Here is a 24,735-nt window from a genome sequence, read left to right on the forward strand (position 1 = left end):
CTTTGGCAGATAACAGTCAATCATCATCTAATTGGTACACTCTAATGGCAATACACAATCAATTTACAAGCCAATCAGCATGTTCTTCTCATATTCGTGAGAATCTTATTTTTAATAATTTTCCTGAGTTGCAAACAAAAATCTTCAAATAAATATTATTTTTTCAGTACCAACAAGCAAATATCACGAGTAAGCTAGTCTCTTTCGCTTGCATTTAACAAAATCCAAATGATGAAGACTGTCATGACACAGTCAACTGTTTTGACTGGATTCTGACCACACCTGTGTAACTATGGCACATGATCAGTGCACTTGGGTGAAGAATGATATTGCAGAAACTTCTTTATGCAAATATCTTACCACATGCCCATGATGGATTTCTGGTGTCTGGAATAAATCAGCCAATAACAAGATAAAGCAAACAGCTTATGATGCACAACTGAAAATCACTCCCAAATTCACGAGGTTGAGTGTCTGAATACCAGGCTTAAAAATTACCAGTGCTACAGAGACGTCAGCTTTAACCAAATAAAACAGCTGTATGTTGCAAAACTGCAAAATACTTGCAATGTGAATGCATGTCTGTGATGCAAGACCAACTGACAAGTTCACTTACAAACCTGGAGACACTGATGATAGTTAAAACAAATATGCTTATATAGTGAAGCAATAAGGCTTGATCATAAAGTGCACTCTCGACACAATTAAAATATTTGGGAATGGAATGGTCAGAGGTGGTACCCCCTCTTTTGGGAGGAGGGATCCCTCCAGAAGGTAACTTGCAGTAGTCTGTCAGTCTGAAATGAGTTGTTGCGGCTACTACCGGTGACCAACTCTAAAATTCCAGTCGACCTGGACCTAGGCCTTAATTAGCCCCTAATGATCTCAGCTATCTTGTCCTCAATCCAAGCTCCTTAAAAACTGGTTGGAGACAGAACTGTGCTAGAAATCAGCACAGCAGACAGGGGTAAGAGTTTTCAAGCTAATGTCTTTTTCCCACAGACTTACAATATTCTGTCCATTGAGTCATGATGGCACAAACAGTAACTATCCAGCAAATCAAAATCATCATTGAATTTTCTGTTTCAATTTTGAAATCATGGGGCAGGCTGATTTCCAATGTTGCACTCACACCTTCTGCCTGTGAAAGGTCAGTCATGCCACATTCACAGCACAAAATGGACTGGAGACCAGAAATAACGGGAACGGCAGATGCTAGAGAATCCGAGATAACAAAGTGTAGAGCTGGATGAACACAGCGGGTCAAGCAGCATCTTAGGGGCACAACAGCTGACGTTTCGGGCCTAGACCCTTCACTGCCTCTGGAAGCCGGCTGAAAATGGAGAAGAAGGCAATCCAAATGAGACAGAGGACAGAGTTGAAGACACCAATCGATTGCCAGAGACATGACCTCAATTCTGTACATAAATGTTCAGCTCCCTAATCCTCAAACTTCATCCTTCACTCAGGTGATCACTTACAGAATATTGTTGGGAAATCAAAATACACCACATCTACAGGTTCACCTTTATCTGTCCTGACTGCTTTATCTTAAAAGAACACAAATAAATGTATTGCACAGGAATACCCTTTCATAAAACCATGCTGGCTCCTCCAGATAACACTATGAGTTTTCTAAATGGTCTGCAACTCCCTCTATGAGAAGGGAGTCTGACATTTTCATAGTGACAGATATTAAGCTAACTGGTTACTGCTTCCTGCTTTCTGTTGCTCTCATTTCAAGATAGAGTTGTAACATTTGCAATTTTCCACTTCCCTAGGACTAATTCAGGACCTCGGGAATTGTGAAATATTACAATCAATGTATGAACCATTTCTGTAGCCACCTCTTTCAAAATCCTGGGATGTTCTCTCCATACTTCCCATATATCTGCCATAGCCAAACACTGGTAAAGGTAAAATTGCCATAGTTTTATCAGACCATATCAGACTCTCTCATTAGACAGATTCAATTGGTGGTGGCTTAACCTGAGAGTCACTGCTCCTCAGGCGAGGGGAGAGGTAGAGAATTGTAACCTCAGACAGGGCGAGAATTGAAGCCACTTTATTGACATCACTCTGCCATGGCAAACCAAACCAACTGCCCAGCCACCTGAAATAATCAACCACCATAAAGTTCAGGCTCTACTGGAATATGAACCTATGATTTTCTATTGTGCACAGTCCTTAGGAGGCAGACAATAACAAACAGGCTTCTTCTAAAGTCATGTGTGCATGTGTGTGTATGTATGTATGAGTGTGTATGTTGGCGAGGGGAGAGCGGTGAAAAAGGAGAAAGAATACACCTCTAACTATCTAATAAAACTCTGAATCCACACACTACATTGCTGATGTTTATATAAACCTACTCAAGCACAAATAAAAATGTTATACCGCAAGTGTCTATTAAGCTTGTAAACAAACAATATACTGCATCAAAACCATATCAAAATTTCTCTTGAAACATCATTAGTTTTTAAGCTATAAAATATAGGAGAAGGAGGTCATTCACCTCATCATGTCTGTTCTGCCACAGCTGATTTGACAATTTCCAACTCCGTTTTCCACATTACCCTCTATTCCGTTACCAATACACCATCTGCAGATATTCATAGTTTTTGAATGTGGTTTTTGAAATTCAGACAAACATTCATATTGCACAACTGCACAACAAAATATTTCAGCTACTTGCACTGAAACTGAAAGAACAGAACCAAATTAGAGTACCAGTCGATTAACAGAAGAAAGGGTGGACAGTTTTTCAACTTTAAAAATCTGGGCTATTTTGTAAAGCAGTCAGAGCTCTCAGTTATTTCAAATCACACCAAAAATAGCAAATTTAAAAGGACATTCTTCTACATTCTCAAACGTATTATGGTATGTTTAACAATTGGAAAAGTACTGTAAGACATGACAGAAATTATAAACTGCTAGCCAATGTATGGATCCATTTATCTTTGTAAGTCAACAGACTACAATAAATCATTACACTAAAAAAAAGGACACGACGATGCAGAATACTGATACCTGAACACGTCAAACATTTACTTCTCCTTCACAATGCTCTCACTAGACTTCCCCAAGTAGTCCAAGTTCTCTAAGGAGGTTTTCCTTCGGGAACTTACAAACAGCAGGACATGAAGATCATGCAGGATATGTGCAATTTTCCTATGGTCCTCATAACAGGCACTTAAGGCCTTCACGACCCACTAAAAGGCCACATAAAAATGTAGTGTGGGGTGATGAGCCTTGAAAAAATACCGTATTTTTGCTTAAAAAAGTAAGTTTTGTTTTGTGATGTAATTTGCAACTTCATTGTGACCTGAAAATGCCTTTACCTTCACAGTCATGTGAGCAATGGACAACTGAAGGGAATTGCAAATAAATACCTTAGAATATTTCAGCAAAACCTCCTTCTTTCAACTGTAGGAGAATCTGATATTTGCATTGTTCTTCATCCATCAATGGCCTATGAAGATGAGGCTCTAATGATGTTGTAATATTAATTGGTGTTGTACAGTCAAAATAGTAGGGCATCTGATACGGAATCTGCCTCTGCCTCTTACATTCCCAAAGTAATGTTTCAAGACTGAGCTAAGTACTTTGAAATTTCATTATGAAAGCTGAAATTTCTATTATCTCAATTTAGTAACTGATCAATTACAGCATCGATAAATTGAACTATGAGCTCAATAACAAATCAATTTTCACTGCACTTTGCAGCAGTAAATCTAGTGTTGATATGCTCCGGCACTGGAACAGGAAAACAAAACAATTATTATAAAGCAACAGCATTAATGTCACTATAAGGTTAAGTTCCATCAAAGTACAAATGAATAGATTAAACGGATTTTGGCTCATGGATTATGCCACCAAATTCTTGCCAACATGAAGCCTATTTCTAGACCATAAATTGCAACTGGTGCAAGAAGAAGAGCAATTGAGTGCAATTTATCCTGTACAGTTTGGTTTTGGATTGCAGGCCACATTAAACCATTTCATCCATCAAACTGAACTAAATTAAGAATAATCAAAAAGTCAATTTATTTTCAGTCCTGTCTCATCTATGTTCGCAAACAAGGAATTTCACAGATAATTCAACTACTGCCACTATTTTGTTGAGCTAGCAACCAAAATGCTCTTTTACAAACGATCTTGATTTCATGTGTTAGAAATAACTGGGCAGTGGAAACCTCAGATTTTTATGTAGCGTAACCTATAATGGGCAAAGCCATTCAACTCAGTTCTGTGATGAACAGAAAATGCTACAAAAACACAGCTCAGCAATTAAAATGAAAATAGGATTAAATGACTCTGAAGTTCTGAGCCACAACACCAGAAAATTATTTTCCTAATTACGAGCAGTGTTACTTTTATTTAAAATTTGCTGTTTATCGTTAACGACAATGTTAACATCGATTTATTCTTCCTCCAATAGAAAGCATTTCAGAAGATTTCACAAGGGAACATAGTTATAAACTGCCATCTTAATAGCGAAGGTTTTACTTACAAAATAAAAACCTCCCAAAATGTATCGACCATTTGTTTTAAACCTGATTTTCAAAAACTGTAAAACATCAACGGCAAATGCCAGTTTTGCTCTTTGTCGAGGCTCAAGTGTGTTGACGTTTTAATTTGCAGGAAACTGTTGAATTTAGGTTATGTGAAATAGAAACAAAGTTGGTCAATTAGAAGCAACACTGGAGTAATACATAAGGACACAAAATATCTGAAAGTGGTTACTTTGTACCATGCCATTCCAGTCCCTACGTTAGATCACATCATTCAAAAGAACATCAAACATAAGTTTGTTGCTCAGGGGCCACAATGTGTCCAGATGCTGTGGTTAAATGCCGTAATTAAAAAAAACAGACACAGACAATGATCTGACAAGATAACAAGAAAGTCTTTGGAACAGATGGGAATCATTTTGTCAGTCTCGAAAAGAAACAAAAGAAAAATACAGGAGATTCTGGACATAAGGAATATCAATAGGGAATTCTGGCCTGCCTCTATGGAGAAGGATTTGAAATTGATACTTTCATCAATGACGTCTAATAAGAATTGGATGAAGTTAGTGATTGGTTTCTGAGTAAAGTCACCATAATTCTCGAGGTTCACAGGACTGCTTTCTCATTAGAGAGAGACATGGGGCCGTGGTTTAACTGACAGTCACCATGCCTCAGGTGAGGGACAACGTTGAGAAGGTCAGTCCTTCATGGTAACCTCAGCCAGTATGGGAATTGAGCCCTTGCAGTTGGTGTCACTGTCCATCACAAACCAGCCATCCAACCAACTAATTTAACCAACTAAGTACAGAGCAAGGATAAAGGATTTGGAAAGGATGGCAGGTAGGGGTTCAGGAATAAATTATCAAGAGAAAGGAAATGTCATAGTGAGAATTGTAGTGATTAAAACTCAACGATATGAGTGTGCAAGTTAAAAGGGATCTGGATCTGGAACAAGTAAAGAATCAAAAGCTGGTTCTAGATGAGTTATAAATCATACAATCACAGAAATTACAGAAAGAGGGCACTCAGCTGACTTTTTGCATGCTGCCAAGTACACATCCAGACTAATCTCACCTCCTACTTATTATCTCATCTTCTTGTAAATTACAGCATATCACATGTCTGTGTTTTTGCTCATTTATGGAATGTAGATGTCAGGGGTTGAATCAGCATTTAATGCCCATCCCTTGCTGCCCTTGAGAAAGTGGTAGTCAGCTGACATATGGAACAGCACCTATCCATTTGATGCAGGTATAATCACAATGCTATGACAGAGACGTCCAGGATTTTGACCTAGCAACACTGAAGCAATGGTGAAATATTTCTAAGTCAGGGCGGTGAGTTACTTGAACAGGAACTTGTACACTCTGGCTTTCGCATGTTTCAGTTTATGGATGCCCAGTCTTGAGATGCTAGATCTGTTTGAAACCTATCCCATTTAGCACAGTGGTGGTGCCACACAACATGATAACAAAGCATTCTCTATTGAAGACGAGACTTCACCTGTACTAGTAGTTATATGGACTAATGTACCCGGAGCAGGCAGAATGTTGAGGATGAGGTCAAGTCTGTTCCTGTTGGATTCTTCATCACCTGCCACAGAATCAGTCTAACAGCTGTGTCATTTAGGACTTGAGCAGCTTGATCAGTAATAGTGTTGCCCTGAGTGTTGAACACTGGAATCCTCCACCTATAGTACATTCTGCACACTTACTCTGTAATTCCTCTAAGGGTTGTTCAACAAAAGGAGTACTGACTCATCAGGCAATGGAAGGGCATTACGTGGTAATCAACAAGAAGTTGCCTTGCTCATGTGCGACCTGGTTCCACGAGACTTCATGGGGTCTGCAGTCAATACTGTGGGAGCAACTCCTTCCTGACCATATACCACTGTGTCTACACCTCCACTGGGTTCTGTCCTGACTATGACAGGACATACCCAGGGATGATACAATGGTCTGGATATTCAAGTATGTTTTAAATATTGAGAGTTGCCGCCTTATGAGTCTTTCAAGCACTGAGCCCCATCACCCTCTGGGAGAAAGAATTTCCACTTTAATGTTTTCTAAGCCATCTACTTTATATCCCGATCCTAGGCCTGCTCACTATGGTTCAATGCCATGCTCAGCCAATGGGAATATGGTCTGTCATATAGTACATTTGAATGAGATATTCCATTAACCTCCTCTAACTAAAGAAAAATAACTCGTGCTTATCCAAGCCTTCCTTCAAACAAAAACAGTGCGAGGCAACAGTGCTAATGACGGAGCCACCGTGGTTGGGCGAATTGCTTCCATGAGTTTTGAACAAGGTTTTCACATAGACAACGAAGGGTTCTTTCAACATTTGTGAACAGCAAACAGAAATTGTATATTGACAGTATTGCAGCATTCATATGCTCATTACTAGCCTATTTACCAATGTAACATTCAAGGAAGCCAAAGTAATTTGCCTCAGAACTGTATCTGGAGAAGAACCCTGAAAAAACATAAAACTTTAAACTTTGTTTTATTAGTCACTATTTAAAAATTTACTAGCAGCATTAAATTAACAGGTTTCATCACTTAACATCTCACTCAACCTTAATATTGACATTCTACTCGTATATTTTGCTTTAATACGGTTTATCTGAAGGTAAAAGTGAGAAAACAAAAAGAAACTCCTCCATTTTTAAGATGTTCTCTAATAATATATCAAATCACACTTTATGGTGATGGAACCACCTATGTCTTCTTTTGATAGGAACTCAGTAGCATTTAAGTCAAGATAAGGCCAATGCTGTCATCTGCTCAGCCTGGTTCCCAGGAACAATTGTATTTCACAAGACATTTTATACCATCTCCCAATTATATTTTTCCACATAATACTACAAAACATTTTGCTGAAGCATTTCATTTTACATTCAATTTGGAAGATTTCTAACAAAGGGGGAACTAAACTTTGATGACCCTACAATGCATATAAACAAAGCCATAATCATTCAGTAAATCTCCTTGGTCTTACTCTCTGAAAGCAAGGAGTCTGTCCTTATGCATGATTTAAATTTTGGTGTGCTTTCATTTCACATCAAATAAGAAGAGACATTTTCTGATTTGAATCATATGACATTGCAAGCCTATTCAGCAGCGTACCTTATAAGGAAGGTGTAGACTTCAGAACTGCAGAACAATGCCATGGCATCTGTACCTGCCAGCATTGCATGAATCAGTATTCTTCGAATTCATGAACTGAGCAACTTCACAAATCTACCTTCGATGGTCAGCGCATACATTAGCATTCCTGCAGTTCTGACCGTTACATTGGCTCTATCAGCGACATTGCAAATAAGGCTCAAGCCACTTGCGTAAATATCATTTTGAAATAAGGTGCATCAAAGTAATCCTGCAGGATAATGGCTAGCCTGACAAGATCATGTCTCGCTGTATTTCGCAGAAATCTACCTCAGACTACCCTGGAAGAGTAAGGCATCAAAAAAGATTCAGCAGAGGTAAAGCTGTTTCATGTTGCTACACACAGTCGCAACAGAGTGCTGTTCGCCACAAACAGGACGCTACCACACAGATGAACAATGTGGCAATGATTTTTTGTGCCATTGCGATGCCAATTATGCAGGCATGTGTCCCACAGATTCACAACAAACAAGGTACTGACTGCACCCAACCAGCCTGCACTTACAAAACGTATGACACAATGTCCCAGGTTAGATGAGACTCTGTAATTGGACAACATTTGCTGGATAATCCTGAATGTGCAAAGAATTACACTGACAAGCATTTTAAGATTATTAGTTATGCTGGCACTATTATGCACTTGCACAAACCGAAGGCTTTTCATTCATCAATACACAGGGCCCTGCTCTTTACAGAGGTGGGGTGAGAGTGACAGTCATTGACATCAAGTGTGCATTTGACAAGTGTGGCATTAAGCAGCCTGAGCAAAACTGGAATCAATGGGTATCAGTGGAAAATTTTGATAGTAAGTCCTACTAATTTCCTGCATTCATTTTGATTTCCTCACTGAGCCGCTGAGCAGTTTCTCAACTCTTCCAGAAATTGGTCTCACATGTTTTTCTGCTTTTGCCTTTTCAGAATTAGCATTAATGAAAGTAGAGCTGGACCAAGTTGCACCACGCACTGGAAGCAGAAAGCACTAACTACCTTGTACAATCTTTGTTCTCATTTATTCCCTGAACATCTCACAAAAACATTCAACTTAAGAGAGATACCTACAAAGATATTCAGAGCTCTGAAATATATTACTCTGGCGATAGGCCACAAAATCTCATGGAAACCTGCAGTGCTACATCACCAACGAGCACAGCTGTCTCTTGAAAGTAATACTGGCTGAGGTTCAGGAATAAATTACTCAGCCGTACTGCCATAGATGTTATAAACAACGAAAAAAAACTGCAGATGCTGGATTCAAAAACAGAAACCATTGCAAACACGCATAAGAAAAGGCAGCATCTGTGGAGAGAAATGACAAGTCGATGTTTCATGTATGGAAACTTGATATGAACTGAAAGATATTACAGATAAATATTATAATAAACACATAATATTATAATAAATTGAAATCATGAGAATTTTTGACAAAAAAGAGACGGTCAGTGGGGAGGATTGTGATAAACAGAAATGGAAGCACAAAAACACGGTAAAGGAGAACTGACCTCCATGCCACTTCACAACTAATCACTGACACTGCCAGAAATGTCACTGAAACTATTCCAGACTGACTTAGCAGCCTATCCAAGGGCAATTGGGTGATACAGTGAACGATCTGAAGTCACGTTAGTAACTATTAAATTCCAAGAGCTGTAAAATGCCAACCAAAGACACAAGACAACTATTTGGTTTTACATTGATAGTGAGATAGTAAAAGTTACTCATTCAAATACAAATTAGATGGATTTTTTTTTACAAGAATCATAGGCCTGCTTTTTCTAGAATGGGACATCTCACGGCCACCTCACTAGATACGCTTTTCCCCTTCCCCTTTTAGAGAACATTTTGCCCTGTGGGAGCTGATAACAATGTGGCATTGGCAAGAGAACACCTGGTACCTTATTGAAGCTTAACCTCCAGAATCAAGACCCAAGAAAGAAACAAAGAAATAACAGACAATATGGAAAATTAGAAGCAAATCAAGGGCAAAAATTTGGAAACAAAAACTGGATTAAGAAAGATTGTTTGAAAAGCATAAGGAAGAAAGAAAGAAAAAGTTAAATTACCTAAAATTAAAAATGGTTCTTAAAGAAGTTTAACATGTACAGAATTCGAGACCACAGTTTCGATTGTTCACTTCCTGAGTTGAAGACCCATTCCAAGAACATAACAATCTCTTTATTAAAAAGGTACATACGATCTTAATTATTAGCCCCAATTTTCCACATCAAGCTTAACCCACAACTAAACTGAAAATGCGGCAATTTCACAAAGCCTGGAGACCGATTAAGGGCAAGCTGAAATTTTTGCAGTGCTAACAGCAAATATGTAGTAACTTGTGACAATTCACAATTCCTAGAACAGGGACCCGGGTTCGATTCCGGCCTCAAGCAACTGTCTGGAGTTTGCACATTCTGCCCGTGTCCGCATGGGTTTCCATCAAGTGCTCCGGTTTTCTCCGACAGTCCAAAAGATCTGCAGGTGAGGTTGATTGAACATGCTAAATTGCCCGTAGTGTCCAGGGATGTGCTGGCTAGGTGGATGAGCCATGGAAAGTCCAGGGCTACAGGGATAGGGTACGGGTAGTGATGGTTTGGGTCTGAGTGGGACGCTCTTTGAAGCGGCTATGTGAACTCAACTGGCCAAATAGCCTGCTTCCACACTGCAGGAATTCTATGATTCTAAGAATTAGAAAATAAGAAGCAGGAATAGGCAATTCACCCTTTTGACCTGCTCTGCCATTTAATACAATATTCTGAAAAAGATGGGACAGAAAGAAACTGATCAATTCATCTGACGAGCCTGACAGCATGAAGGTATCAAATGAGATTTCTTCTGTCATATACCTACCCAGTTTTTAATACTGTTATGAATTGCATTGAAAAGAGAGATGAGTTTGCTAAAGTCATTTCTAGCACTCACCAGTCACATAGGGTGCTGATTAGTTGTCGAGTCCTGTACTATCAAACCCTGTTATGCTTCTTCCCTTGTCGAATGATCTTCTGTCATTAAGGGTAAATTGCTTGATATTTTCCCAACTTCTAAGTTTTATCCTGAAGCCCCGCTCGACAGTTAGAGAATTAACTGGATTATCATGGGACAATTTATTGACACTTCTCAGTATCATGAATACTAACTGAAAGAACAGACAAGACTCATCGTACAATATAAACACTGAAGCTCAAATGAGCAGCAAAAACAAACAGGAAACTATTACTGCTACAACTCACTGGGGTGGTGCTCTGGAAATCAAGCCCTTTGACTGTCAAACTTATCACAAAAGAGAAAGATTTTTAAAAAGTACTCAAAAATGTATCTGACATTCAGACCTAGATTGATAAAAAGCACATAGCTGGTTTCTGTTCTGATCAAGAATAACTATTTATTATAAATAATCGGAATCTAGCTATTGATAAACAGTAATAAACTGTCAGCACATAACACTACAAGTGAAAGCTTGCGCACATATACACACACACACACACACACACACACACACACACACACACACAACAAACACACGGGGTTAAAAATAATAAAAACCAAAAGAACTGCAGATGCTTTAAACCAGAAACAAAACCAAAGCTGCTGGAAAAGCTCAGCAGGTCTGGCAGCATCTGTGGAAGAAAAAAACAGAGTTAATGTTTGGGTCTGGTGACCCTTCAGAATAAATAGACAGGGTTAAATAATTTGGGCAGAGGGTAAAGAATAGAAACACAGTTCAGTAGTCTTTGTTCCCAAGTATTATTGATGAGATTTTCTTTGGAACCTTTCTGTTGGTGAAGCACTTAGCGTCAATTATTTTGCACCAGTTGCTTCTACTGTTTGGTAAGGGACACTTACGGTTGGTATACTTATAGCAAGTCTCTGACTGACCATTTATAAATCACAGCATACAATAAGTGTTGGAAAGGTAAAATGATTTCTTCAGGTTTACAGTGAGGTTTGACTGCAGATTACAGGGACAGCACTCTTGATATGGGGAAGAAATGAACACCTCTCTCTCTCTCTCTATAACCTGTCCCTGGCTCCAAGTTGTTCACGACCTCAGAACCAATCGCACAGTTGTTGACAGACTAAAAGGTCTTTCTCATTGAAAATCAGTTACTAGTCCATATACTCATAAACTTCTTGTTACCAGCTTTAGGTACATATGTATATCCCCTTGTCTTCAAATCGCCTGTAATGCAATTTCAATAATGCCTATTCAAACAGGTGTTGCATAATGGGTATCAGGTTAGTTCCTTTTAAAACTTCAGCTCCTCTTTCAAATCCTGGTTTTAAAACACTTCTTTCTCATCTCAGTCCCCACTTTTTAAGAATACAAAACAAAAATACATGGCCCTTCCAATCTAAAGTTAGAGATGTAGATGAAAGGCTGTCAGGCTCATCTTGATTCACCATCCAGAAAAAGCCAATAATCCTTCCATCACAGAATACCATAAATTCCAAAAGATTCCATAGTTTTTCACCTTGACTGCCCTTACAAACGACTGATTTGAATATGTTGATCCTTCTTGCTTTGAGAAGCTCTCTTAAGTGTCACTGAACATGACTTTCAAAAGCACTTACCTCTGCAATCATTCGGTTTGTATCTCCGAGGAAAAGCAAGTTAAGAGATTCTTCCTCGTTGTTCGCTTGGTGAAGGGAGAGATTCCGAAGGTGAATGTGTTGGTCAGTATCTTCCATGATAGTCACCTTGCTAATTGATAGAAACAAATATGATCAAAATAAAACATAATGTACACTTCATGTAACAAATTAAAAACTGATTATACTACTGTGTACAACTTTAAATGTTTATTATTTATGCTACAGTAAACAATCAGGTGACTGGAAGTTATATCCCAAAAGTGAGAAGTACAGATATTCTTCATTCACGTTTTTTTCTAAAAGCTCATTGCTGAAGACACCTGTATTTTTACAAGAAATGATCAAATGTTAAATTTAAGGTGGAAGAGAAAGAGGTTAATGCACACATTGTAATTTCCAACAAAGGTCAAAATCTGTAAAGCCTGTCATCCAATTTCTATTTTTACACCTGATTTCCAAAATCAAAATATGCTTTTCAAACTGTACAAAAAGGTCCCTTTTAAAACATTAGTTTAAGAAAGTAGTTTCAAAAAACTCTCAGCAATTGAGCATTTTTATTTAAAATACAGATCTGTAATTTGGAGTCTATTGAAAGACATTCTAACCAGCTCCAACTCAAGCACAACACTTAATGACAACCATTGAAACGAGAACTGAACAAAGGAGTCCTGTATTGGTGCTTTAAATAAAAATGAATGCAGCTTTGCAACGGGTAACTACGAATCATTTCTAGTCATTTCTAAATTGAATGGGCATAGCTCAAGCACTGGGAGCCAAAGAGCTCAGGGCGGGTCACCAGGAAACAAGTTGAGCAATTTAGTTTTCATTTCAAATAGTTTTTAAAGGTCCACGTGCTTTCTTATTCTGTGGAGGTACAACTATTACAAATCTCTACTCCATCAAACACATGAAATAAAATAGTATTTCATAATACTTGCTGCACCCAATGTGCAATTAAACAGTTCTATTTATGGCAGTCAAAATACTGGGTGACAAAGCCAGAATTAGAAAACAACGAAGTGTAGATGCTGGACATCTGAACCAAAAGCAGGAATTGCTGGTGAAACTCAGCAGGATTGGCACTATTAATGGGGAGAAAGCAGAGTTAATATTTAAAGTCTGGTGACTCTTCCTCACTGAAGTCAGAATTACTCTGGGAATTATTCACTCCTGAGACCTTGCTAGAATATGTGTGAAGTAGTTGCTTTACACTATAATGTTTGGTGTATGATCACAACTGAACAAAATACTGGATAGTCACCTTTTCATAAAGGTTGTCCTGGTCCTAGTAAACACAAAACTTCAACTGTGGTTCAGTGCAGCACTGAAGGATTCTCGATCTGTCTGATGTCTCAACATTTGAATCAAAAATTAAATCAAGGTCTCACTTGTGCTCTCAAGAAAATGAAAGATTCCAAGACACTATGTGAAGCAGTAGGTTCTCTTGGTCAATGTTATCCTTCCATTGACACTATTATAATAAGTTACTTTGATTTTTATTGTAGTTTGTTATATCTTTCTGGGTGCAGATTGCCTGTCACATTTCCCTGCATTACAATTATAGTTCAAAAGTACTAAATTAACGATGGGGCCTCCAGAGGTATGAAGGGTGTTACATAAAATGGAAGGTTATTTTTCTTTTTACCTATGAAAGCTGAGCTGTAATTTTGTTTTGTGGCTCCATAGCCTGTACTTATATCGGCAAGAAATTACTTTTTAGGCTTATTAAATTCTAAGTCTTGATTTTAGCAAATCCCTGTAAAATTGGCAAAACAAAGAGATTTGACTGATTCACGCCCTTTCTTGGTAAATGTCTCTTTGAATCATTTTGCAGAACTCATAGTCTGAATAGTGGTGCGTTCATATCTCACTCCAGCATTTAGAAACAACATCTGAGTCGGCATTCTGAACAAGTGCGGTTGTCCTTCGGCTAAGGCCCTTTCAGCCTCTTCTGGTGTTTCCAATGAACGTACATAATCCTGTGGTACTCTCTAAAGAACTGCATAGAATTTTCCCAAGGTCTTGATCAGCATTACCACCTCAGCCAACAAAGATACAATATAAGTCAGCTGTAGCTCAGCTCAATGCACTCTCACCTCTGAAACAAATACTTTCAGGTTCAAATTCCACTCCAGAGTTTAAGCACCATTAATCCTGGCTGACATTCAGTGCAGTTTTTATGGAGTACTATGGTCAGTGGTGCTGACCTTCAAATGAGATATTTAGCTCAAGTCCCATTTGCCTGTTCAAATGGATGTAAAAGATCCCAAGGCACTTTTTTGAAAGAACAGGGAGTCATCCCTTGGCCAATATTTTTCGCTCAATCAACAGCACAGAAACATAATCAGGTCATTACCACACTATTGCCTGTGGAAGCTGGCTATGCAAAAAACTGAATGTCAGGTTTCTCATACTTTACTAAACTTTAAAAGTATATTGGTGACATTATCAGTGCTGCTTCCTTCTCTCATTCTAAACTGGAAACACTGATCAACTTTGCATCCAATATACACCTTGCCCTCAACTTCACTTGGTCCTTCTCTGACTCCTCCCATCCTTCCCTGACATCTAAGGACAGAATGGCCACCAATATATCCTAAAAACCCACTGATTCCCATAGTTGCCTCAACTTCATATCCTTAGTCACATATTCCCTTCCCCCTCCCATGTCAGCATTCCACAGGGACCGGAACCTCCAGGGCACTCTGGGCCATTTCTCCTCCATTCCCAACATCTCCTCAAATCCCATGGCAATTGCAGACATAATATCTGCCTGTTTATTTCTGCCCTCCTCATCATCTTCAGACACACCTTCCAAGTGAAGTAGCAATTTACCTTTACTTCATTCAATCTAGCCTACGGATTCGCTGTTCACAATGTGGTCTCTTCTATCTTGGGGAGTCAAGACGCAGACAAATGACCGCTTTCCGGAACACCTTTGTTCTGTCCACAAAAGTGACCCTGAGCTTCTGGTCGCCGGCCACCTCAACACATCACTTTGTTCCCACACCAACATTTCTGATGCAGGCCTGCTGCAATGTTCCCGCAAGCCTCAGTGCAAGCTTGAAGAACAATATCTCATTTTCTGCTTGGGACCCCTGCAGCCTCTAGGGCTTGACACTTAGTTCAACAACTTAAGAACTTAATTTCATCTTTCCATGTTTTTTTTAATGCAAATCTTGCTCAATTCCTGTTTTGCTAAAGGTTGCTTTTAGCAAAATCACCCATTCTCAATCACTCCTCAGCCCATTATTCATGGTATGGATTGCAATCAGTAAAGCTGACTCACAGGTCAGGCAGCATTACAGGAGCAGGAGGGTCAACGTTTCAGGCCTAGACCCCTCTAGCTCCACACTGTATCGACTTTGACTCCAGCACCTGCAGTTTTTTCTATCTCCGAAGCTCACTCACTGTCTCCTATTCTTGGCTCTGATTCAGATCTTCCCCTTGTTTACCCTTCCCTTTCAGATCGGTCTCTTTCTGGGCTCCATCGCCACCTATCCAGTCAGTTCTCCCCTCTCCACACCCCTCCCCAATTTCAGCTTCAGCATAATTATTACCTTTACCGAGCTGCTGACAGTTCTGATGAAGAATCACTACACTCAGAACATTAACTTGGTTTTCTTCCCATAGATGCCAGATCTGCTGAGTTTCTCCAGCAATTTGTTTTGTTTCAAAAGTACCAAAATGGCTGTAGGTTTGAGACATCTGGTTGTGAAATCTGCGATATTTTCTTTACTGTTGTTCATCCCATTTGTAGGTTGTGGGCTTTTGTTAAAAAGTCAGTTGGTGTGTTACCACAAGTGACTTGATATCAAAATGAAACTTTGGACATAAAATATGTCAAAAGTGGAACAAAAGATCAGTAGAAACTGCATGTCTGTGCGTAGGCAACACAGTCACCAGAGTAATAGTGTTACTGAACCCATAATCTAAACCCTGGTAAGGTTCACCAGTACAATGCTGCAGGTAGTGGAATTTTAACTCAATGAAAACCTAGAATGGTACCCATATACAGAAAGGTCACACATACAGGCCAGATACTTAATTACATCAGCAACCATCCCAACACCCTTAAATGAAGTTGCACCAACATTATTCAAATGAGCCACAACACACTGCAGCAACCTGGAATTGTACAATGCAGAACAAGAGCACTTATATGGAGTTTTTATAAAAGGAATGGATAACCAAAAAGCACAATTCACTGTTACCTCCTCGACAGGTCACAAGAAGAAGACACAACATGGTCAGACACACTAACCACCCTAACATACATCAGAGATACATCAGACATGACCACAAGACTACTCAGACCCCGAGGTATCAGGGTAGCCCACAAACCAACAACCACCCTGCGACAGCTACTGACAAAGGATCACATATCCACAGCCAATAAAACTAACATAACATGCAAAATACCATGCAAGGGCTGTGAGAAACATTACATAGACCAAACTGGAAGAAAACTGACAATAAGGATACGCAAAAACCAACTACCAACCAAGAGACACGATCACTTCTCACTGGTCTCAATATATATGGACAAAGAAGGATACAAATTCGACTAGACAACACATCCATAATAGTACATGTCAAAGTGATCCATGCAAAGGAATTCCTGGAGGCTTAGCATTCCAACCAAAACCCGATCAACAAGGAAATTGAACTGGGCCTGATATGCAAACCACCGTAAAACAGAACCAGAAGTGATGCCAACTACCCCAGCACTTCAAGGCATACAACTAACAAGCCAGACAGAGCTCCAATGCTTCACCAAAGGTGCACTGATGATATTACCTAGCAGGGTGATGAAACATCTGCAATCAGACAAACTGGTTCAGCGAGCAAGTTTGCATCTCATCCACAACCTGAACTACTAATCTTCTCAAAAACTTTATACACCATTTTGTTCCCAGGATGATTGTACTGTCCAATGAAGGAGATTCGACAAACTGGGCCTTTATTATCTAGAGTTTCCGAAGCTGACAGGAGATCTCATTGAAACCTACAAAATACCTAAAGAGACAGGGTAGATGCAGAAAAGATATATCCCCTAGGTGGGAGTCTAGAACGAGCAGGTAATACTCAAAAATATGGAAGATGGGAATTAAGGACCAAGATGAAGTTTTTTTTAATCAAAGGTGGTGAATTGGACTAGACATATAAATATTATGACTATAAGAGCAACTCCAAGGCTAAGAATCATGCAGCAAGTAAGTTACCTCCTAACTCCCCAAGGTCTGTCCACCATCTACAAGGTAAAGCCTGAAATGTGATGGTTTAGTTCTAACATGCTTGGATGAGTGCAGCTTCAAGAAACCTCAAGAAGCTTGACACTGTATAAAACAAACAAGCTGTTTGATCGACACATCACCCACCGGGATAAACATTCATTTTCTCACAATGACGCCTAATAGTAGCAATGACTGCCATCGACAAGAAGCACTGCAGAAATGCTTGAAGGCTCACTACAGAGCACCTCTCATAATCTCTACTACTCTCTAATCTCTATCTGGGAGGACAGGAACAGCAGAAACACAGGGACGCCACTAAGGAAAGGCCCCTTCCATGCCACGACTTAGAAAGATATCGCCATTCTTTCATTGTTGCTGGGTCAAAATCAAAGAATTTTCTCCTAATAGTATTGTGGGTCAACCTATACCAAATGCACTGGATCAGTTCAAAAAGGCAGCTTACCGCCTCCTTCTCAAGGACAAACAGGGTAAGAAATGACAGTCCAGCCATCAACCACTACAACTCATGAATGATTTAAAAAGCATAATTATTGAATAACTATTTTTGTTGATCAGTTTCAGGAACTAGTTAGTGTAAAATTAAAAATAGCTTAATAAATATCAAGAGAAAGGTTGGAAAATCTTTTCAAACATTGATTTTTGGAAGATTGTCAATGCTACTACAGTGGTATTTAATCTGAGTCTTCACAACTTTTCAAGAGGCAGTTAAATATAAAGCTCTAGTTAGGCCCCATTTAGATGACTATGTCCAATTTTGGGCCCCACATCTCAGGAAGGGCATACTGACCCTGGAGCGTGTCCAGCGGAGATTCACAAGGATGATCCCTGGAATGGTAGGTTTAATGTATGATGAATGGCTAAGGATCCTGGGATTGTATTCATTGGACTTTAGAAGGTTGAGGGGAGATCTAATAGAATCTTACAAGATAATGTATGGCTTAGAAGGGGTGGACGCTGGGAAGTCGTTTCTGTTAGGCGGGGAGACTAGGACCCGTGGGCACAGCCTTAGAATTAGAGGGGTTAAATTTAAAACGGAAATGAGGAGACATTTCTTCAGCCAGAGAGTGGTTGGTCCGTGGAATTCATTGCCACGGAGTGCAGTGGAGGCCGGGACGTCAAATGCCTTCAAGGCAGAGATCGATAAATTCTTGATCTCACAAGGAATCAAGGGCTATGGGGAGAGTGCAGGGAAGTGGAGTTGAAATCCCATCAGCCATGATTTAAATGGCGGAGTGGACTTGATGGGCCGAACGGCTTTACTTCTACTCCTATGTCTTATGGTCTTATGGTCTAAATAAGCAGCTGGAGAAGCAAAATAAAGGATATAAAGAAGACATTTTTCCCCTACAGCACATAAATTGAAAGACAGTGAATAGCTTCTAAACGAGAACAAACAAAGAAGTTGTTGAAAATCTATAACAAAAACAGAAACTAATATTGAAATTCAGCAGGTCTGGTGTCATCTGTCAACAGAAAGCAGAGTTCATGTTAACTGTTTTTGCAGTGATTAGCTTCTGCTTGGAGCTTCAGAAAAAAAGAAGGAGAACATGCCCCCATCTACATTATGGAACTGAGATTGAGAGGGTGAAGATCATCAAGTTCCTCAGAGTGACAATAACTGACAATCCATCCTGGACTTCCCACGTACATGTAACAGTCAAGAAGGCACAACAACACCTCTTCTTCCTCAGGCAGCTCAGGAAATTTGGGATGCCCGTTAGGTCCCTCACGAATGTCTAAAGTTGCACCATTGAAAGCATACTATCCGGGTGCATAATGGCCTGAGTATGACCACCGCTCTGCCCAGCACTATAAGGTGGTGTACACAGACCAGGCCATCATGGAAGGCAGCCAACCATTCATGGACTCCATTTACACGGCTCGCTGAAACAAAAAGGCTACCAATATCATCAAACACCCATCGTACGCCGGTAACGGTCTCCTAAAACTTCTTCTGCCAGAGAAGACAGAAGCCTGAAAACATGCACAAGCAGGTTCAAGGACAGCTTCTTCCCAGCCGTTATCAAACTGACAATGGACTCTCTAGCATCAAATAACCCTGATCTTGTTAACATTGATCACATCTACCATACGCCTGTGCAATGTAACCTGTTTGCCTCTGTCTAAATCTTTTTGATTTATACATCCTTCGCTTACTATGATCTGCCTGTACTGCTTGTAAACAAAGCTTTTCACTGTACTTGGTACACATGATAGTAAATCAATCAATCAATCAACTAGCATCAGTGCAAAAGGAAATGGAGTGAATGGCTTTCTTCCATATTTGACTTTCATACTTTATAATGACCTTTCAATGTTAGTAGATTATTAGGCTATTCACAAGTGCCTTCCAGAGCACTTTATTCTGCACACACAGGCTGTACGCAGCAAAATATTGTTAAAATGTAACTCAAATTTTGTCAGGGTCTTTAAGTTAGAGTATTTTATGTCATTACTTTTAATGTGTTGTAATCTTGTGGACTGCTGAAAATACAACTACAGTGCAGTTTACTCTACATTTGACCTTGCAACTTGATCCATTTATTTTCTTTCAGTTTCATATCACATAACAGGGATTAATTTAAGTAAATTTGACTATGTACCAATTAAGAATGTTGGTAACTCAACACCAATTTCCAAATTGATGTGGGCTGTGAACAGTGCATCTCTGAAGACCAGTAAGTACAAGTTCAAATTCAATAATTCTTTCCAAGTTAACTGAACTCACTTAATTGTAAATTACTAACATGGAACCATCAATACAGGCTAGGGAAATAGACCGGTTTGGAATATGATAGAATTTACTCTGCAGTTTGAAAGAAAGAAATTGGAATCAAATGTAACAGTATTTTGATTCAGTAAAGGTAACTACAAAGGTACGAGGGAGGAGTTCACCAGTTGATTGAAGGGGGAGCCTAACAAGGAAGATGGAACAGCAGCAATTGCAGGGGTTTTTCAGGATAATTTGGGAGGCACAGCGGAAATTCATCCCAAGGAAGAAGAAACATACTAAGGAGAAGATGAGGCACCCATGGCTGACAAGAGAAGTCAAAGACAGCATAAAAGCAAAAGAGAAAGCACACAATGTAATGAAGGTGACTGAGAAACCAGACGACTGGGGAGCCTTTAAAAACCAGCCAAGGATAACTTAAATAAAAAGATGGTGGGAAAGCTCAAAGATCTGAAAGTGGATAAATCGCCCAAACAAAACGGACTACCCCCCAGACTTCTGAAGAAGATAGCTCAAGAGATTGTAATGGCATTGATGGTGATCTTCCAGGAATCACTGAAGTCAGGGAGGTTCCTATGGGGGGTGAAAATGCCAAAATGTAATACCCCTGTTTAATTCGGAAGCAGAAAGCAGGAAATTATAGGCTGGGATAACAAAATGGACAGCAGGATGAACACAGCAGGCCAAGCAGCATCAGAGGAGCAGGAAAGCTGACATTTCGGTTCTGACTTGAAATGTCAGCTTTCCTGCTCCTCTGATGCTGCTTGGCCTGCTGTGTTCATCCAGCTCTACACCTTGTTATCTCAGGTTCTCCAGCATCAGTAGTTTCTACTATCTCTGAATCAATTTTAACCCCACTGCGAAGTCATTTTCTGAAGAAGGGTCCAGACCTGAAAAGTCAGCTTTCCTGCTCCTCTGATGCTGCTTGGCCTGCTGTGTTCATCCAGTTCTACACCTTTTTATCTCAAATTCTGCAGCATTGACAGTTCCTACTATCTCTGAAAATATGGACTAGTTTGCCTGACCTCGGTCATTGTTAAGATATCAGAGTCAGTTATTAAAGATAAGATTGCGGAGGACTGGAAGCACAGGGTGAAATAGGGCTGCATCAGAACGGCTTCATCAAAGGAAGGTCATGCCTGACAAACCTGTTAGAATTCTTTGAGGTGATAACGGTCAAGTCAGGCAAAGGATGGCCACTGGACAAGACCTATTTGGATTTCCGGAAGGCCTTTAACAAGGGGCTACACAGAAGGCTGCTGAATAAGGTAACAGCCCATGCTGTTAAGGGCACAGTAGTGGCATGGATAGAGGACTGGCTGACTGGCAGAAGGTAGAGAGTAGAGATATACAGGTCTTTTTCAGGTTGGTAGCCGGGAACTAGGCGAGTGCCACAGGAGTCTGCGTTGGGACTGCACTATACACGTTATACATTTACAATCTAGCAAAGGGAACTGAGGGCATTGTTGTTCAGGATAGAGATGACATAACGGTAGGTGGAGAGGCCAGATAGTGTTGAGGAAGTGGGAAAGCTGCAGAAGGATCTGAACAGGCTAAGAGAGTGGGCAAAGTAATGGCAAACAGAATACAATGTGGCAGGATTATGCACTTTGATAGGAAGAATAGATACAAATACTACTTTCTAAACAGAGAAAGGATTCAGAAACCTGAAGCACAAAGTGACTTGAGAGTCCTAGTTCAGGATTATTTTAAGGTTACCATACAGGTTCAGTTGGCAGTTAGGAAGGAAAATGCGATGTTAGCGTTCATTTCAAGCAGGTTAGAATACAACAGCATAAATGTACTGCTGAGGCTCTGGTCAAACCACATTTGGAATACTGTGAACAAAAACGGAAGTTGCTGGAATGGCTCAGCAAGTCTGGCAGCACCTGTGAAGAAAATATCAGAGAGTAACATTGTGAGGAAGGGTCACCAGACCCGAAACCTCAACTCTGATTTTTTTTTCTTCACAGATACTGCCAGACCTGCTGAGCTTTTCCAGCAACTTCTGTTTTTGTTACTGATTTACAGCATCTGCAGTTTTTTTTCAGTTTTCATTTCGAATATTGTTAGGGTTTTTGAACCCCATATCTAAGGAAGGATATGCTGGTGTTGGAAGGGTCCAGGGGACGTTTACAAGAATGAACCCAGGGATGAAGGGTTTTTCATATGAGATGTGGTTGATGACTCTGGGTCTGTACTTGATGGAGTTTACAAGGATGAGGGGGGAATCTCATTGAAACTTACAGAACACTGAGAATTTCAGCCAGAGGGTGGTGAATCTGTCCGTTGCTGCAGAGGGCTGTGGAAGCCAAGTTACTTAGTGTATTTAATACATAAATAGCTAAGTTCTTGCTTTGTAAGGGGTTCAAGAGTTACAAGGAGAAAGTGGGAAAATGCAGTTGAGAAACATGTTAGCAATGATCTGCTATCCCTGCCCTTCACTGTCAAATGATATTGAAATTGGCCTTTCCGTTAACTAATACAATGACAGTATAATACAATTCAATCCAGCATAGGAACAGGCCCTTTAACCCATCAAGCCTGTGCTGATTCTAATCCTTATTTATACCTGCTACTTACTGTCCATGCATGGTTTCTATCCCTCTCTTTGCAATGAGCTGAACAGCCTGCTTCTGCTCCATTGTCTTATGTTCCTAAAAGGCATTTTTGTAGATTGACAGCTACTTGGGCTCCTTGGCTCCTTCTTTTGAGTACAGCCCTGGCGAATGTATTGGATTTTTTGCAACAAAAATCTCAGTGACATGTGCCATCCATTTATAGTTCTATCCATCTCACTTGTTCATGCCTGTCTGGCGAATTAAGTTTCTCATTGTGAACTGTTTTACTCCACTGAAGGAGCTGAATTCTTGCACATGGAATTCTCATTATACTGTTGTCCACATCTTTCACTCCAATGTGTCCAATTTAAATCTTACACAAAAGAAAATTCATTACAACATTCACATCCCAAGAGCAAATATTTAAAATGGGCAAGAAATTACTCTTTTTTCAAAGAAATATAATTTTAACACTGATTTGGAACAGATGAGGGCCAAGGCACCGTAACTCAGAGCACATGCTGATTCATAGTAACAAGAGTGAAAAAAATACCATGTAACTTTAATCTTAAGCAGTTAACATGCTTTAAAGAGCTGGTATTCCACCACTCCCTAAGAAAATTTCCAGCTGGATACTATACTATAAATGCTGCTTAGATATTCATTAAAGTCTCCTCTCACCAGCATCTATTCTAAACTATTTCATTGCAGTTAACTGTTCCATGCAAACCACCTTCAATGTGAGGCGGAGTGATAGAAGCAGAGCATCAGTAATTTAAAACAGGCTACTATCTAAATCAATGTTCTGTACTTGTTCCCCCTCTGACTCTCCTTCCCTTTATATAACGCTTCCTAGGATGTGATTTCTCTTCCACAAGCCTTACAGTTTGGCATCACTCTCATTTTCTTTGTATCTTTCTTTCCAACATATATGTACACCTTTCTTTCTGAAACAAAAATAAGTCTTTGAGAACAGTTTTTTAGCCAAATCTCATTTTAATGTTGTGGATGATCATACATTTATGTTGGTTTCCTCTGGGTCGTTCAGTTTCCGCCCACAGCTCAAAGGTACGTAGGTTAGGTGGATTAGCCATGGCATCTGCCGAGTTACAGGGATAGAGAGAAGGAGTGGGTCTTTGGAGAGTTGGTGTAGGCTCAATGGGTCAAATGGCCTGCTTCCACAATGTAGGAGTTGTTTAGATACAATGAAGACAATGAGGAAAAAACAAATTCTGAAAACAGCTTTAGTCTCTGGTTTTACATTTCAGTGCAAAGTTTAAATTTTGATAATTGACATGATGCATGCTGTACGTATTTTGAAGGATTACCCCTCAATGCAAAATTTGTGGAAGTTACAAAGTCTCTTCAACTGACTGATTGCTGTGATAAAAATCCTCACTCAAGGACTGTGATAATAATGGCTACAAATTGAAAGTATTCTTGACACATTTTTAATTACAGAATGGTCTACTTTATATGCAGTATTGATTATTGTGTGCAAATAGACAATTACTATAACATATTTTGCACTCCTTATTTCCTGTTGTTAAAAAGCCCAGCAAGAGTTAGAATGATGGCTGGTAGAATTTTAAAAGAAGGATTTGGTTGGTTCAGTTTTGTCTTTAATAGGTACAATTGTCAGGAACATTCCATTTTTAATTTGTAGCTTTTTAAAATTTTTATTTTCTTGACTGGTGTATTTCATTCCTATTTGCTATTTGCTGTTTGGTACATGTTCTGCTGCTTATTTCTGATCTGTTCCCATAATATGTACAAGAAATTTGAGCCAATTGGAAAAGGTAACTTGGAAAAATGGGAACAGCGAGAAAAGGTGCTTCTTAGCATGTACCTGTATGCAAAAGGTGAGGGGGAACCACAGGAATGGGAGTGGTGTTCAGGGCTCTCAGCATCAATAGC

At 39.6% G+C, this 24,735-nt stretch overlaps 1 protein-coding gene across 2 annotated transcripts in view; it reads right to left on the reverse strand.

Annotated features, from left to right (window-relative positions):
* The window catches only part of kif6 (kinesin family member 6), a 522,710-nt gene that overhangs the window by 390,352 nt on the left and 107,623 nt on the right, over nucleotides 1-24,735 (reverse strand). For both annotated transcript variants that reach the window (XM_048531738.2, XM_048531739.2), the window contains exon 6: nucleotides 12,248-12,377. In XM_048531738.2, the coding sequence (XP_048387695.2) occupies nucleotides 12,248-12,377 (130 nt within the window). The remainder of the gene's footprint in view (nucleotides 1-12,247; nucleotides 12,378-24,735) is intronic.

Source organism: Stegostoma tigrinum, chromosome 4 (genome assembly GCF_030684315.1).
Source record: "Stegostoma tigrinum isolate sSteTig4 chromosome 4, sSteTig4.hap1, whole genome shotgun sequence".
NCBI classification, from domain to species: Eukaryota; Metazoa; Chordata; class Chondrichthyes; order Orectolobiformes; family Stegostomatidae; genus Stegostoma; species Stegostoma tigrinum.